At 44.9% G+C, this 14,100-nt stretch overlaps 1 protein-coding gene across 7 annotated transcripts in view; it reads right to left on the bottom strand.

Annotated features, from left to right (window-relative positions):
• LOC147019011 (TAR DNA-binding protein 43-like) overlaps positions 1-11,653 on the bottom strand; it is a 46,119-nt gene extending 34,466 nt beyond the window's left edge. For 2 of the 7 annotated variants that reach the window (XR_015062612.1, XM_085899150.1), the window contains exons 1-2: positions 11,280-11,648; positions 3,530-3,720 (exon numbers count right to left, since the gene is read on the bottom strand). Coding sequence is in view for 6 of the 7 variants with exons in the window: in XM_085899150.1 (XP_085755276.1) it covers positions 3,530-3,720; positions 11,280-11,547 (459 nt within the window). In the remaining variant the exon portion in view is untranslated. Of the gene's footprint in view, positions 1-3,529; positions 3,721-10,895; positions 11,141-11,279 lie in introns of those variants that run through there. The other 5 variants (XM_085899151.1, XM_085899156.1, XM_085899155.1 and 2 more) reach the window with 5 other exon arrangements.
• Positions 11,654-14,100: the final 2,447 nt, after the last annotated feature.

The following is a 14,100-nucleotide window of genomic DNA, read 5'->3' as shown; positions in this document are numbered from 1 at the left end:
CATTAACAACGTTCCTGGTCACCATGGAGACCTTAAGGTGGTTCACCTGAACAGAGGTGATCTTCCTGCTGCCAAACACCACCTCCTAGATAGATCCAGCCGCTCGACCAACGGGTAATCTCGACTTTCAAAATATATTATACCCACCACACCTTTCACCGCATTTTGATATGATGGACTCTCACCCAGAGCTCACCATTGGGCAGTTGTGGAAGGGTGTGTGTGTGTGTGTGTGTGTGTGTGTGTGTGTGTGTGTGTGTGTGTGTGTGTGTGTGTGTGTGTGTGTGTGTGTGTGTGTGTGTGTGTGTGTGTGTGTGTGTGTGTGTGTGTGTGTGTGTGTGTGTGTGTGTGTGTGTGTGTACGATGGCACCTGTCGTAGCATAAGTTAAGATTTGAGAAGATATAATGGGATAAGTCTGCTCTGCGCCTGCTTTTGGCACACCCCACAAATTCCTTGCTATCCCTGCTGTACATAATAATAATAAACCCCATTTACTGTACCACATACCTTTCCTCGCCAGAATGTAAATAAATGTTCCCAGCTCGTTTTCATATTTTCCTTCATTGGTCCAGCATGGTCTGTATCTTAGCTTAGCCAGGACGTTATCCCCCAACGATCTGTTTTATAGCTGGTACGTCCTTGGCCGTTACGCTCGGCTGCATCTGATCCGGTAAGGTGATCCGGTTTGAACAAAGCGTACCGAGGATGTGTCCCCCAGTAATTCAATCATATGACCATTTTAGGTAACCGGTTCCATTAGACAGAAAACCCTAAATCACGTGGTGCGTTATTGGTGTTCACAGAAGATTAGCGACCCGCCGTGTCACTGTGTCACTTAGTTATCCGTGTGCGATGGCCTGCGATTCCGGAGAGTCTGGTGGGAACCCGAGGTAGCTTTCCCTAACCCTTGTGGTCTTCTTGCCCGGACACCAGGTCCGCAACCACGCACGCACGCACGCACGCACGCACGCACGCACGCACGCACGCACGCACGCACGCACGCACGCACGCACGCACGCACGCACGCACACACACACACACACACACACACACACACACACACACACACACACACACACACACACACACCGATCGAAAACTGTCGATTTTTGTGACCTTGACCAACGACCTCAAAAACAATAGGCTTGCAAGCTTGTCACTAACTCAACCAGGTGGTGAAGTTTTGAGAAGATCGGAGTAAAAATGTGACCTGTCGGTGATTGACATACAAAAACACCGGACAAACCAATACATTTGCACAACTTCTTCGCAAGCAAGAAACAGGGGTAAAAACATAACCTCTGTCCACCTTCGGTGGCGAAAATGGCCGACTTCGTCAACTTTTGTAAAGAAAAAAAAATCGCATCAATTCCTTTGAAAACCTTCTTCTCCAGAACCACCATTCAGAATGCTACCAAATTTGGGTTACAACATTAATCCATGGCCCACATACGCGTCAGGTTCAGCGGTCATACTTTTGCATTCGAGTGCGTTCGTTTTTCCACACAGAATGTGCCAACATCGCCACAAATGGCACCTAGCGGTAGCCAGTAGTACACGCTATCTATTTTTCAACCAAGTACCTTTATATAATACTAGACGACCTGTGAACCCGTTGGGCTCCCGTTGTGACAGTGGTTGATGAAAAAAAGAAGATAGCTCCAGCGAACTATACCGCTGAGGTTGTTTGCATTCATCAAATACTCCCGAAGAGTACTTGACTGAATCGGGAATTGATTTTTTAATATTTTTTTCGTTGCCCAATTTTAACGAAACAATACTGCACACCGCAGGCGAATGGTGACTAAGCTGGCCCTAAAATTTTTGCGCTATCGTGTAACGTTTTGGCTGTATTTTGGGAACATACATACAAGATGAGTGTTTTAGTAATATACTATAATTTAGTTTTACTAATATATAAGACAACCCGTGAACCCGTTGGGTTCTCGTTGTGACAGCGGTAGATAAAAAAACATCATTTCAAAAAAAAAACAAGAAGCGAATACTTCGATATCGCACGGCTGGGGGCAGTAAAAGTCGAGGTTCAGAATGATGAAACAATTTTACAGTTATAAAATTTAAATGTAGACACGGTGAATTAGCTTGCATGATGGGAAGAGTTGTGACGTTGGACAAATTTCTATTTATAGCCCTCAGATCAAAGGGACGTACGCGGCCATAAGTCTGACAGAAGACACAGGACAGAAGAGCCAATTATTTAACAGCGTGATGTCGCCGCGAGATAAAAACAAGATAGCTCCAGTGAACTATCCCGCTGAGGTTGTTTGCATTGATCAAATAGTCCCGAAGAGTACTTGACTGAATCGGGAATTGATTTTTTAATATTTTTTTCGTTGCCCAATTTTAACGAAACAATACTGCACACCACAGGCGAATGGTGAGTAAGGTGGCCCTAAAATTTTTGCGCTATCGTGTACCATTTTGGCTGTATTTTGGGAACATACATACAAGATGAGAGTTTCAGTAATATACTAGAATTTAGTTTTACTAATATACAAGACAACCCGTGAACCCGTTGGGTTCTCGTTGTGACAGCGGTTGATAAAAAACATCATTTCAAAAAAAAAAAAACAAGAAGCGAATACTTCGATATCGTACGGCTGGGGGCAGTAAAAGTCTAGGTTAAGAATGATGAAACAATTTTACAGTTATAAAATTTAAATGTAGACACGGTGAATTAGCATGCATGATGGGAAGAGTTGTGACATTGGACAAATTTCTATTTATAGCCCTCAGATCAAAGGGACGTACGCAGCCATAAGTGTGACAGAAGACGTGACAGAAGACACAGGATAGAATAGCCAATTATTTAACAGCGCGATGTTTCCGCGCTATAAAAACAAGATAGCTCCAGTGAACTATCCCGCTGAGGTTGTTTGCATTGATCAAATAATCCCGGTGTACTTTACTGAATCGGGAATTGATTTTTTAAAGAATTTTGTCGTTGCCCGATTTGAACGAAACTTGATACTGAACACCGCAGGAGAATGGTGAGCAAGGAGGGCTGAAAATTTTTGTGCTATTGTGTACCGTTTTGGCTGTATTTCAGGAACATACATACATACCATGATGAGAGTTTTAGTAATATATAGATGGATAGAAATACAATTAGATAGAATGAGAGCAAGTCCACAAAATATGTACCAGAAAAACCACACAAACATGGCCTGGTGAGGGAGATCAAACCTTCTTGTAATTATAGTTATTTACTGAAAAGGCAGAATTTTGTAATAAACAGCTATGATTTGGTCATCCACCAATACATAAAATCTTCGGTGTTTCTCATAAATAATTTGTGAACAATCAACGCACATGGATGAAATAAAATTTTGAAATAAGTCAAGAGAAGATTAGTTGACAATCATCATTATTTAAAAAAAAACAAGGCAGTGGGGGAAAAACAAACAAATATTTTTTTATTCTTTAAAAATCACTTTCAAATTTAAAATGTGCATTTCACCAACACTCCACCAGGTGACACGAACAATAATTGGTAAAGAAACAAACCTGAGAAAGGACAACGGTTCCAAAGGCACCAAAATAATCCTTGAGCTCTTCTTCATTTGTACTGAAGGGGAGGCCGAGGACGACGAGGTCAGATATCCTCGGTTCTGTGCACAGTAGTTTGGTGGCTGTCACGGCATCGGACTCATCCAACTTGCGCTTCTCCTGGCTCCGCAAGTCTGCAATGAGAGGCCCTACTCAAAAGATGTCAGTTTTGGTAAATCAGTCAAGTGATAAGCAAAATAACAATGACAGCCAAAATTTATTTTATCTAAAACTGTAATAATTTTGAAAGGTTATATACAATGTCATAATCATTTGCAATGTTCAAGGCAATGAAAACTTGAATTTTTTATATTTTTTTGGTGAAAATAAATAAGTAAATATACTTAGAGGAAAATTAGGGTTAGAAAATTAGAAAATTATTCGGATCCGGATCCAGATCTTCACCAAAATCTAATCAGTTCGTCCTGTCAACAAATCACACACTGAAACTGTCCACAAAATTTAATCCGGATCCGTCCACAACTTTTTGAGATATCCTTCACACCAACAAACAAAGACAGACAGACAGACAGACATGAAAACATAACCTCCTTTCCCCTTCGATAGCAAAGGTAACAAGTGAAATCCTTCAATACAGCGCGTGTGGTGAAGCAAATGAGTACACTAATGTTAAAATATGCAATTTATGCTTTTTCAGTTGAAAAACAATTAAAAAGCGTACTTAATATTTGAAATGTAAAAATCTTGTTATTATTGTGATAAGCACCTTTATATATATATATATATATATATATATATATATATATATATATATATATATATATATATATATATATATATATATATATATATATATATATATATATATATATATATATATATATATATATATATATATATATATAACAGAAGGAATGAAATCGTTCGATACAGCGTGGCAGGAGGCCGCAAAAGAATGATGTAAAATAAGAAGAACTTAGCTGTCAGCGTTCGGCGATCGGCGCAAAATGCAATGGTGGGCGGAAATGACGTCTTTCGACGCGAAATGCGATGGTGGGCGGAAATGACGTCTTTCGGTGCGAAATGCGATGGTGGGCGGAAATGACGTCTTTCGGTCATTCGTACATGAGAGGGGCGCGTTTCTTGCTTTTTTCCGTCAAGCAATGAATTCAATGGTTTTCACATATATAACACGTTAGTTTCACAAATTTTCATGGAAATACTTGGGTATTTCCGCCAATTGTCGCCATTTCGGTCGAGGTAACGCACTGCATCTACCAGACGGCCGTCATTGGCTGTCACAGGCACGTGGGGGAGGGGGGGACACCGGAGACATGGTAGATGTGGTAGACACCGGGGACATTTCAAACTCTGTGCAATTGTATACAGCGCATGCGCTGTAATAAAAATTATGTCTTGGTCAATTTGAGAATTCAAATCAATGCTAAAAGATCCTAAAATCAATCGAGATAACCAATCACTGTTCAGACATCGAAAAAAGTACATCAGAACATGACAGCATTTTGGTTGGTACTCTGGCATTCTCAAAGCTCGTTTACATTACTACATCTTGCTCTGTCATCATTAGCATCAACACATGAATGAAAGGTTTGGAGGAGGAGGAGAGGAGAAGAGGAGAAGAGGAGAAGAGGAGAAGAGGAGAAGAGGAGAAGAGGAGAAGAGGAGAAGAGGAGAAGAGGAGAAGAGGAGAAGAGGAGAAGAGAAGAGGAGAGGAGAAGAGGAGAAGAGGAGAAGAGGAGAGGAGAAGAGGAGAAGAGGAGAAGAGGAGAAGAGGAGAAGAGAAGAGGAGAAGAGAAGAGGAGAAGAGGAGAAAAAAAAGAGAGAGGGGCAGAGAGAGAGGGGGGCAGAGAGAGAGGGGGGCAGAGAGAGAGAGGGGGCAGAGAGAGAGAGGGGGCAGAGAGAGAGAGGGGGGCAGAGAGAGAGAGAGGGGGCAGAGAGAGAGAGAGAGGGGCAGAGAGAGAGAGAGGGGGCAGAGAGAGAGAGGGGGCAGAGAGAGAGAGGGGGCAGAGAGAGGGGGGAAGAGAGAGAGAGAGAGGGGCAGAGAGAGAGAGAGGGGGCAGAGAGAGAGAGAGGGGGCAGAGAGAGAGAGAGGGGGCAGAGAGAGAGAGGGGGCAGAGAGAGAGAGAGGGGAGCAGAGAGAGAGAGAGGAGCAGAGAGAGAGAGAGGGGAGCAGAGAGAGAGAGAGGGGGCAGAGAGAGAGAGGGGGGCAGAGAGAGAGAGGGGCAGAGAGAGAGAGAGGGGGGCAGAGAGAGAGAGAGGGGGGCAGAGAGAGAGGGGCAGAGAGAGAGAGAGAGAGGGGGGCAGAGAGAGAGAGAGAGGGGGGCAGAGAGAGAGAGAGAGGGGGCAGAGAGAGAGGGGCAGAGAGAGAGAGGGGCAGAGAGAGAGAGGGGCAGAGAGAGAGGGGGCAGAGAGAGAGGGGAGCAGATAGAGAGGGGAGCAGATAGAGAGGGGAGCAGATAGAGAGGGGAGCAGAGAGAGAGGGGGGCAGATAGAGAGGGGAGCAGGTAGAGAGGGGAGCAGAGAGAGAGGGGAGCAGATAGAGAGGGAGCAGATAGAGAGGGGAGCAGATAGAGAGGGGAGCAGATAGAGAGGGGAGCAGATAGAGAGGGGAGCAGATAGAGAGGGGAGCAGATAGAGAGGGAGCAGATAGAGAGGGGAGCAGATAGAGAGGGGAGCAGATAGAGAGGGGAGCAGATAGAGAGGGGAGCAGATAGAGAGGGGAGCAGATAGAGAGGGGAGCAGATAGAGAGGGGAGCAGATAGAGAGGGGAGCGGATAGAGAGGGGGGCAGATAGAGAGTGGAGCAGATAGAGAGGGAGCAGATAGAGAGGGGAGCAGATAGAGAGGGGAGCAGATAGAGAGGGGAGCAGATAGAGAGGGAGCAGATAGAGAGGGGAGCAGATAGAGAGGGGAGCAGATAGAGAGGGGAGCAGATAGAGAGGGGAGCAGATAGAGAGGGAGCAGATAGAGAGGGAGCAGATAGAGAGGGAGCAGATAGAGAGGGGAGCAGATAGAGAGGGGGGCAGATAGAGAGGGGCAGATAGAGAGGGGGCAGATAGAGAGGGGGCAGATAGAGAGGGGGCAGATAGAGAGGGGGCAGATAGAGAGGGGCAGATAGAGAGGGGGCAGATAGAGAGGGGGGCAGATAGAGAGGGGGGCAGATAGAGAGGGGGGCAGATAGAGAGGGGGCAGATAGAGAGGGGGCAGATAGAGAGGGGGGCAGATAGAGAGGGGGGCAGATAGAGAGGGCAGGGGGGGCAGAGAGAGGGGCAGAGAGAGGGGGCAGAGAGAGGGGGCAGAGAGAGGGGGCAGAGAGAGGGGGCAGAGAGAGGGGGCAGAGAGAGGGGGCAGAGAGAGGGGCAGAGAGAGGGGGCAGAGAGAGGGGGCAGAGAGAGGGGGCAGAGAGAGGGGGCAGAGAGAGGGGGCAGAGAGAGGGGCAGAGAGAGGGGGCAGAGAGAGGGGCAGAGAGAGGGGGCAGAGAGAGGGGGCAGAGAGAGGGGGCAGAGAGAGGGGGCAGAGAGAGGGGGCAGAGAGAGGGGGCAGAGAGAGGGGGCAGAGAGAGGGGGCAGAGAGAGGGGCAGAGAGAGGGGGCAGAGAGAGGGGGCAGAGAGAGGGGGCAGAGAGAGGGGGCAGAGAGAGGGGGCAGAGAGAGGGGGCAGAGAGAGGGGGCAGAGAGAGGGGGCAGAGAGAGGGGGCAGAGAGAGGGGGGCAGAGAGAGGGGGCAGAGAGAGGGGGCAGAGAGAGGGGGCAGAGAGAGGGGGGCAGAGAGAGGGGGGCAGAGAGAGGGGGGCAGAGGACAGAGAGGAGGGTCATTCCATGTCAAATCATCAAAGAATCTGCCGTCATCTCTCAGATTTTTGTAAAACTTTGGGAACCAATTGGGACCCATGAAAAATGGCAAGAACTCAAATATTTTTGCGAACAGCCTCTTAATTAGTGAGATACAGACTAACGAACTTTTGACTAATTAGCATGACGTGACGAATTCAAATGGCCATATCTCTAAAATTATAACACCTAGAGAGCTAGTTTTGGTGTCATTTTAAAGGTATTTTCATGCCCTATGAATTTGTCTGGGCAACATTTTCCTACCTCCAACCACAAAAAAGTTATCACAAAATATAAACTTCAATCGTGAATCCCCAAAAAATGTATCCTTCAAATTTCCTCAAATTCATCCCAGAGGTACCTTATGATGTCAAGAAGCTTCCACATAAGTTTTGTGATGGGCACTCCAATAGTTTCTGAGATATGAGCAATAATGTACATGTACGTATGGCATATAGGTTCGAAAATCAGCATTTGTAATGTATTATACAATCATTCTAACCTAGCCATGACAGGGAACACAGGGAACGACCATCAATTGCTTTGAAGTATCATATACTTTCATTTTCAACTGGGCCTGAGGGGAAGAAACAAGTGCTGCTGTTGCTGCATTGAAGAGGAAATTGAAAGCCGAAGTCAGGTTAGTGAACACTGTGTACTTGAACTCACTTATTGATTGTATAATACATTACAAATGCTGATTTTCGAACCTATATGCCATATGGACATGTACATTATTGCTCATATCTCAGAAACTATTGGAGTGCTCATCACAAAATTTATGTGGAAGATTCTTGACATCATAAGGTACCTCTGGAATGAATTTGAGGAAATTTGAAGGATACATTTTTTTGGGGATTCACGATTGAAGTTTATATTTTGGGATAACTTTTTTGTGGTTTGAGGTAGGAAAAGGTTTCCCAGACAAATTCATTGGGCATGAAAATACCTTTAAAATGACACCAAAACCTGCTCTCTAGGTGTTATACTTTTAGAGATATGGCCATTTGAATCCTCGACGTCGTGCTAATTAGTCCAAAGTTCGTTAGGCTGTATCTCACTAATTAAGAGGCTGTTAGCAAAAATATTTGAGTTCTTGCCGTTTTTCATGGGTCCCAATTGGTTCCCAAAGTTTTACAAAAATCTGAGAGATGACGGCAGATTCTTTGATGATTTGACATGGAATGACCCAGGAGAGAGAGAGAGGAGAGTGTTAAGAGTATCTGAGACACTTTAATTTCATTTTAAAAAGCTTTTGACCAAGTTTCACTTCCAAAAATCTTTGTGGGGCACTAAAAATGTTGTCGGAACAGGATACTCACGGTAGTACAGAACACCAACGACATTTTATTAATCAAGTCCCTTGAATTAACCGCACTTGCTCAAAATGTCATTCAAACCGCCTGTGTCTACAACATGTAAGTTTTCAGATTTTGGATCTTGGAAGCTGGTGGGATCATGATCGCGAAGCCCATCTGGCTACCCGGGACACCTTCACAGACTCCCAGGAGCATGTGGGATCACATCTATGAAGTCAGCTTAGCTTCCTTTCTCGGTTGCTTGAGTGTTCCATGTGGTTGGAGAATCAGCGGTCACGCAGGTGGACTTCACATGTTGAAACATGATGAGCATAGTCACACGTGGTTAGGTACCATCAGCGATCCAGATGATGAAAGCCACGGCTTCGAATGGCAGTGCACGCAAAACAGATCTTGAGTACAGGTCCATCGTCATGAGTGAGGGGCTCACCTTTGGTGAACATTCCTCGGTGTTTGTCCTTTTACAGCTGGCCACAATTGTTGCACGAAGCAATTTGTAGTTTTGTGAAGATAATCGCCAATTAGCAGGAATAATTTGGCATTCCAGAAAATTGAGAGCACAATATTGCCGGGTGACAATCGGGTGTGAAACTTCTTGGGTGGTGACAATCCCTTGTGCTTTCTTTCATGCATTCCAAGAATCCCAGTGGTGAAACCATGTTGAACAAGAGGGGGAGCACTCGGTAGAGTGCAAAACCTCTGCCACCAATACTGCTTGGTCACTCAAGTGATCCTGATATCCTATTCATTCAATTTGACGTCAACAGTGCTCAGAGTTATAGTTTGCAACTTTCCCTTTTACATACTCAATTCATTCGTCATAACTCAATTCCTTGAGACAGAAATTGATTTTACGTGGGTATATCCACCTGAAGTTCCAAAATCAGCCGCAATTATATTTTTGGCATGTTTTTTGTTGGAAATCACTTATGACATGTAGAAATGAAAAAAAAAAAAAAAAAGTTGCAAAATTTTGTTTTTTTTTCTCGAACAAATTTTTTTTTTTGGGGGGGGGGGGGTTGGAAATCACATAAAACATGTAGAAATGCAAAAACAAAAATTCAAATATTTTTTTCTAAATGGCCGCCATAGCGGCCATATTAGACTTTGGACAAAGTCCAAAATCTGATGGCATGGTCCTTGGACCATACCTAATCCCTCCACCAAGTTTCGTCGAAATCCGTCGAGGAGTTTTTTTCCGCAATACTGTTCACAAACAAACAAACAAACAAACAAACAAACAAACAAACAGAAAGGGGTGAAAACAGTAACCTCCGTCCATCTTCGATGGCAGAGGTTAATTACCAATGACTGCAAGGAGACTCGTGACATTACGGCAGCCTTTGCTGTTTATCGTGAGTTTGAGGTGGGGTGGGGGGGGAGTGGCAAGGGGGGATGCCTGGTGTTAGCATAATGGTTAGGGTGGTAGGCTTGGGATCCTAATATCCTGAGTTAAAATTCCACTCTTCTGTTGAATTAATACCAGGTGGGGTTGACTCTGCCCATCATCGTTTTGAGGTTGGCAAAATGAATGCCAGCTTGCTGGTATCCTGTGTCGGAGGGCGACCCGTCCGGGATTGTGCCCAAGAGCCTAGGCGACTGCTTTGGCAGCACCAACGTTCTGCACAGAGTATGGTCCCGATGGATGGATTTGGGGAGGGGTGGGGGGGGCGATATTGCCAAGACCCAGAGCATGCTCACAAAGCATTCGTGAACGATGGAATTTCTCAAGGCGACGTTTTCACCAAGTTCTACGGTCGTCCGGCGATCCTCCATAAATGACCAGTCGACCGATCTGGGAAAAGTTTTGTGATTGACCACACAGACCTGGGTTCATCTTCAAACGACACACACACACACACCCTTAAAGTGTGCTGCCCATTTGGAGACCGGAGAACACAGTGTACATTAACCACGAGTTCGTGCATTTCTTCGGAGGTGAAACCGACTTTTGATGAATACGCGTTATTTCTCAATTGACGACACATACATTCTCAAGGTGCAGAAGGTAAACAAAGTACGATACGATCGATGACGGTGACGATAAACTACGCCCCCTACCTATTGTTTGGATGGCGATGACGTAATGGGCAACCAACAATGAAAACAAAGGCAAGCGGCTGGCTTGAACAACAACAACAATAATAATAATAATAATAATAATAATAATAATAATAATGTCTGCATTAATATTACCAACATATGGTTGTTTGTCTCGATGCTCTATCATTTCAAATGCTGACCGTCCGTACCGATGGAAGGCTAACACCATTACACAACGAGTCTGGTTCGTCATCACGACGGTTGGAGACATTTTTCCCAAAATGTCGAGAAAACAGCTCCGCGTCGCCGACCGATGACGTCACACACGTCCAACGATTATTTCCCGTTATTCTCGCTCCACAACCACCACAACACCGAGCACTCAATTCCCCCCCCCCCATTCGTACACGGCGTAATGCGGTGCACGACGGGGCTCGGGACGTTTACACAAAAGGTACCAAGACACGATGAGAGAAGGAAACAATGAGGGGGGGGGGGAAATGGAGCACCGAATTTCAAGGTGCCGGTCCCCCTTACCTTTGGGGTAGTTGACGAAGAACACGCAGCTCTTCCAGCCGTCCGCAGGAGGGTGCAGGACGCCGTCTACGAGGCGAACCCCTCGGTAGGATTGCGCGTCCACGGGTCGGTATCGCAGGCCGCAGGCGCCGGGAAACTGCGCGGCCACGTTCGATACGAGCAGCGTGCCGTTCTTCTCCACCGGCACCTCGACCGCATCGTCGTTCTCGTTCTCGGCGATTTTCACGAAATCGCCCATCGATCGCTTTGTTCCTCGCCAAAGTCGCATGTACCGACGGCGAGTGCAAAATGGCGGAAAGACAGACACAGAGAGAGAGAGAGAGAGTGCTGTGCGAACGACGCATGCGCTTCCCCGTTAAGTGAAAATTGAACCAAAATGGTGTGCTTATTTGGATTTGGTGCTTCGCAAAACCAAAGCACCGTCCGAGTAGTAAATCGGTTCGGTTTAAAAAAACAACAACAACAACAACAAAAAAAACACAACACTCATGTGTCAACATGCGTTGTGAGATATGATTTTATGAAGTAATGTTATTACATGAAGCTCATTCGGTCAGGGCTTGTTACTTCAGGTAACTTAACAACAGAAAAACACAATAATGGCCAACACAATTAAAAAAAAAACAGCAAATACTCCAGAACACACACACAGAAATAAATACGCCGATATCTGATGTGCCACCACAAAAAAACAACAGCAACAGCAACAGACGAACTCATGAGGCATAACTGTTGTATTTACTAACAGAGTACCCGCCCTACAGGTGATCTTGTTCCAAACATTCAACACGTTTTTCTGACGCATACCTTTATTTGGGCGGTGTATAGGCAAGTGAGAGAGAGAGAGCTCTGTATACGTAAAAAAATAAATAACTCGGGTTTTACGTGCATAAGGCAAAAACACCAAACTGCTTATAATTCAAAACACTTCACTGAACTAGAAAACCTGGGGACAGGATTACCGACTGCACTGTAAATGGTGGAGACTTGTCATGGCCTCCCCGACCTGGATGGTGGCGCTCCACAGTACACATCGACTTGGAGAATTTGCGTCCCCCACCCCCACTCCCCAAGACCGCCAACAAAGATTAAAAAATAAATCAATGTCACCCGCAGGGGGACCCGTATCTTGCCAAAAGGTGACCACGTGTGACTTCTTTAAGGTCACACTGAGGTGAACAGAGCTGCTATCCACCAGGAGCGACTCCTTGAAGAATTTCAGCCTACGAGAGATTCCGATGAGAATCGTTCTTCAGAGTAACCATGAAAAATATGTGTTTGCCTCATAACGTCACCAAATGACGTCATAATGTCTCAAGCTTCACATATCTAGAAAGCACTCATCGAGGTGTTCAATTTGAGGTACTACATGATATGGTTCCTAAAACTTGAAAATTTTACCTTGGGGTCAAATATGTTTGACCTCAGGCGCTAACCTTGAAGGTCAAGGCCAATCGCCACCAAAAATTAATCAGCTGAGCGCCAGACCATGAACTATATTCCCATGAAGTTTGAAGACGATCCGATCAAAATTACTCAAAAATAATGGTTTCGTCGACTCCCCTGATTTGCGACAAAGTGACCTTGACCTTTGACCTTGACGTTCAAAATTTTATGCGCTGAAAGGGACCTCTGTAGGCCTCTGATATGCGAAGTTACAAAAGTTTCCAATGATAACTGTGCTCTGCAGAATTTTTTGTCTGATTACATGATTACAGACAAACAAAAAAAAAAACATACAAGCTGACTAATATATCTTGCAAAAACTTCGTTTTGGCAAGATAATAATATAAAAACACCACGACACATTAATTGGGGGTCATGCTGATCCTCTGTTGCAAGTCTGGATGTAATTGGGCCAAAACTGTATGAGTAGCATGACAAACAAACAAGGCCACAAACAAACACCCATCCGTGAATTACAGTAAGGACGAGCAAATACCACCCATCACTTTGCTGATGGTAATACGAGAGGAGGGAGGGAGGAAAATAGGAGGAAAGAGGGAGAGACGGGTGGGGGAGAGAGCAAGGGAAGGCAGGCGTGCGGTGGGGCGGTAATTATGAATCGTACTGTTTCATCAAAATGGTTCTGCATAAAATAACAGTGAAGATGGAAACAAAATAATGTCCGAAATCCATTTTCTACCGGACATACTATAAACACGGCCCGGAGACAAACTCCTGTGCCGACAAGTTTGGAGACAAACTCCCGTCGAAACATAAATACTGCCAGGACGCGTCTGGAGGCAAGCTGCATGGAGATAAACACCGCCTGAACGCGTCCGGAGACAAAAACCCGTCCGGACATAAACAACGCCAGGACACGTCCAGAGACAAACCCTGCCCGGACACGTCCGGAGACAAACACCATCCAGACGAGATAGAGATAGAGATAGAGATAGAGATAGAGATAGAGATAGAGATAGAGATAGAGATAGAGATAGAGATAGAGATAGAGATAGAGATAGAGATAGAGATAGAGATATATATATATATATATATATATATATATATATATATATATATATATATATATATATATATATATATATATATATATATATATATATATAGAGGTCAGGGAGTGAGCAGAAAGAATATATTATGCTTTATGAACAGCACACACACACACACACACACACACACACACACACACACACACACACACAAACGCTTGGCTGATATCGGCAATTTTTCAGGAATCAGCAGGTTGGAATTAGTTGGAATCAGTGATCACCATCTGCAGTACTTACTGTATACAACCCAGAAACCTTGAGTAGCTTTCACAAAAAACAAGGTTGCATTCATATAGAAGTTTCAG

The sequence above is a fragment of the Eptatretus burgeri genome, chromosome 10, assembly GCF_056783735.1.
Source record: "Eptatretus burgeri isolate ZD-2024b chromosome 10, Ebu_testis_v1, whole genome shotgun sequence".
Classification (NCBI taxonomy): domain Eukaryota; kingdom Metazoa; phylum Chordata; class Myxini; order Myxiniformes; family Myxinidae; genus Eptatretus; species Eptatretus burgeri.
The sequence above is the reverse complement of the archived record's forward strand: the minus strand, read 5'-3'. Positions and strand labels throughout refer to the sequence as shown.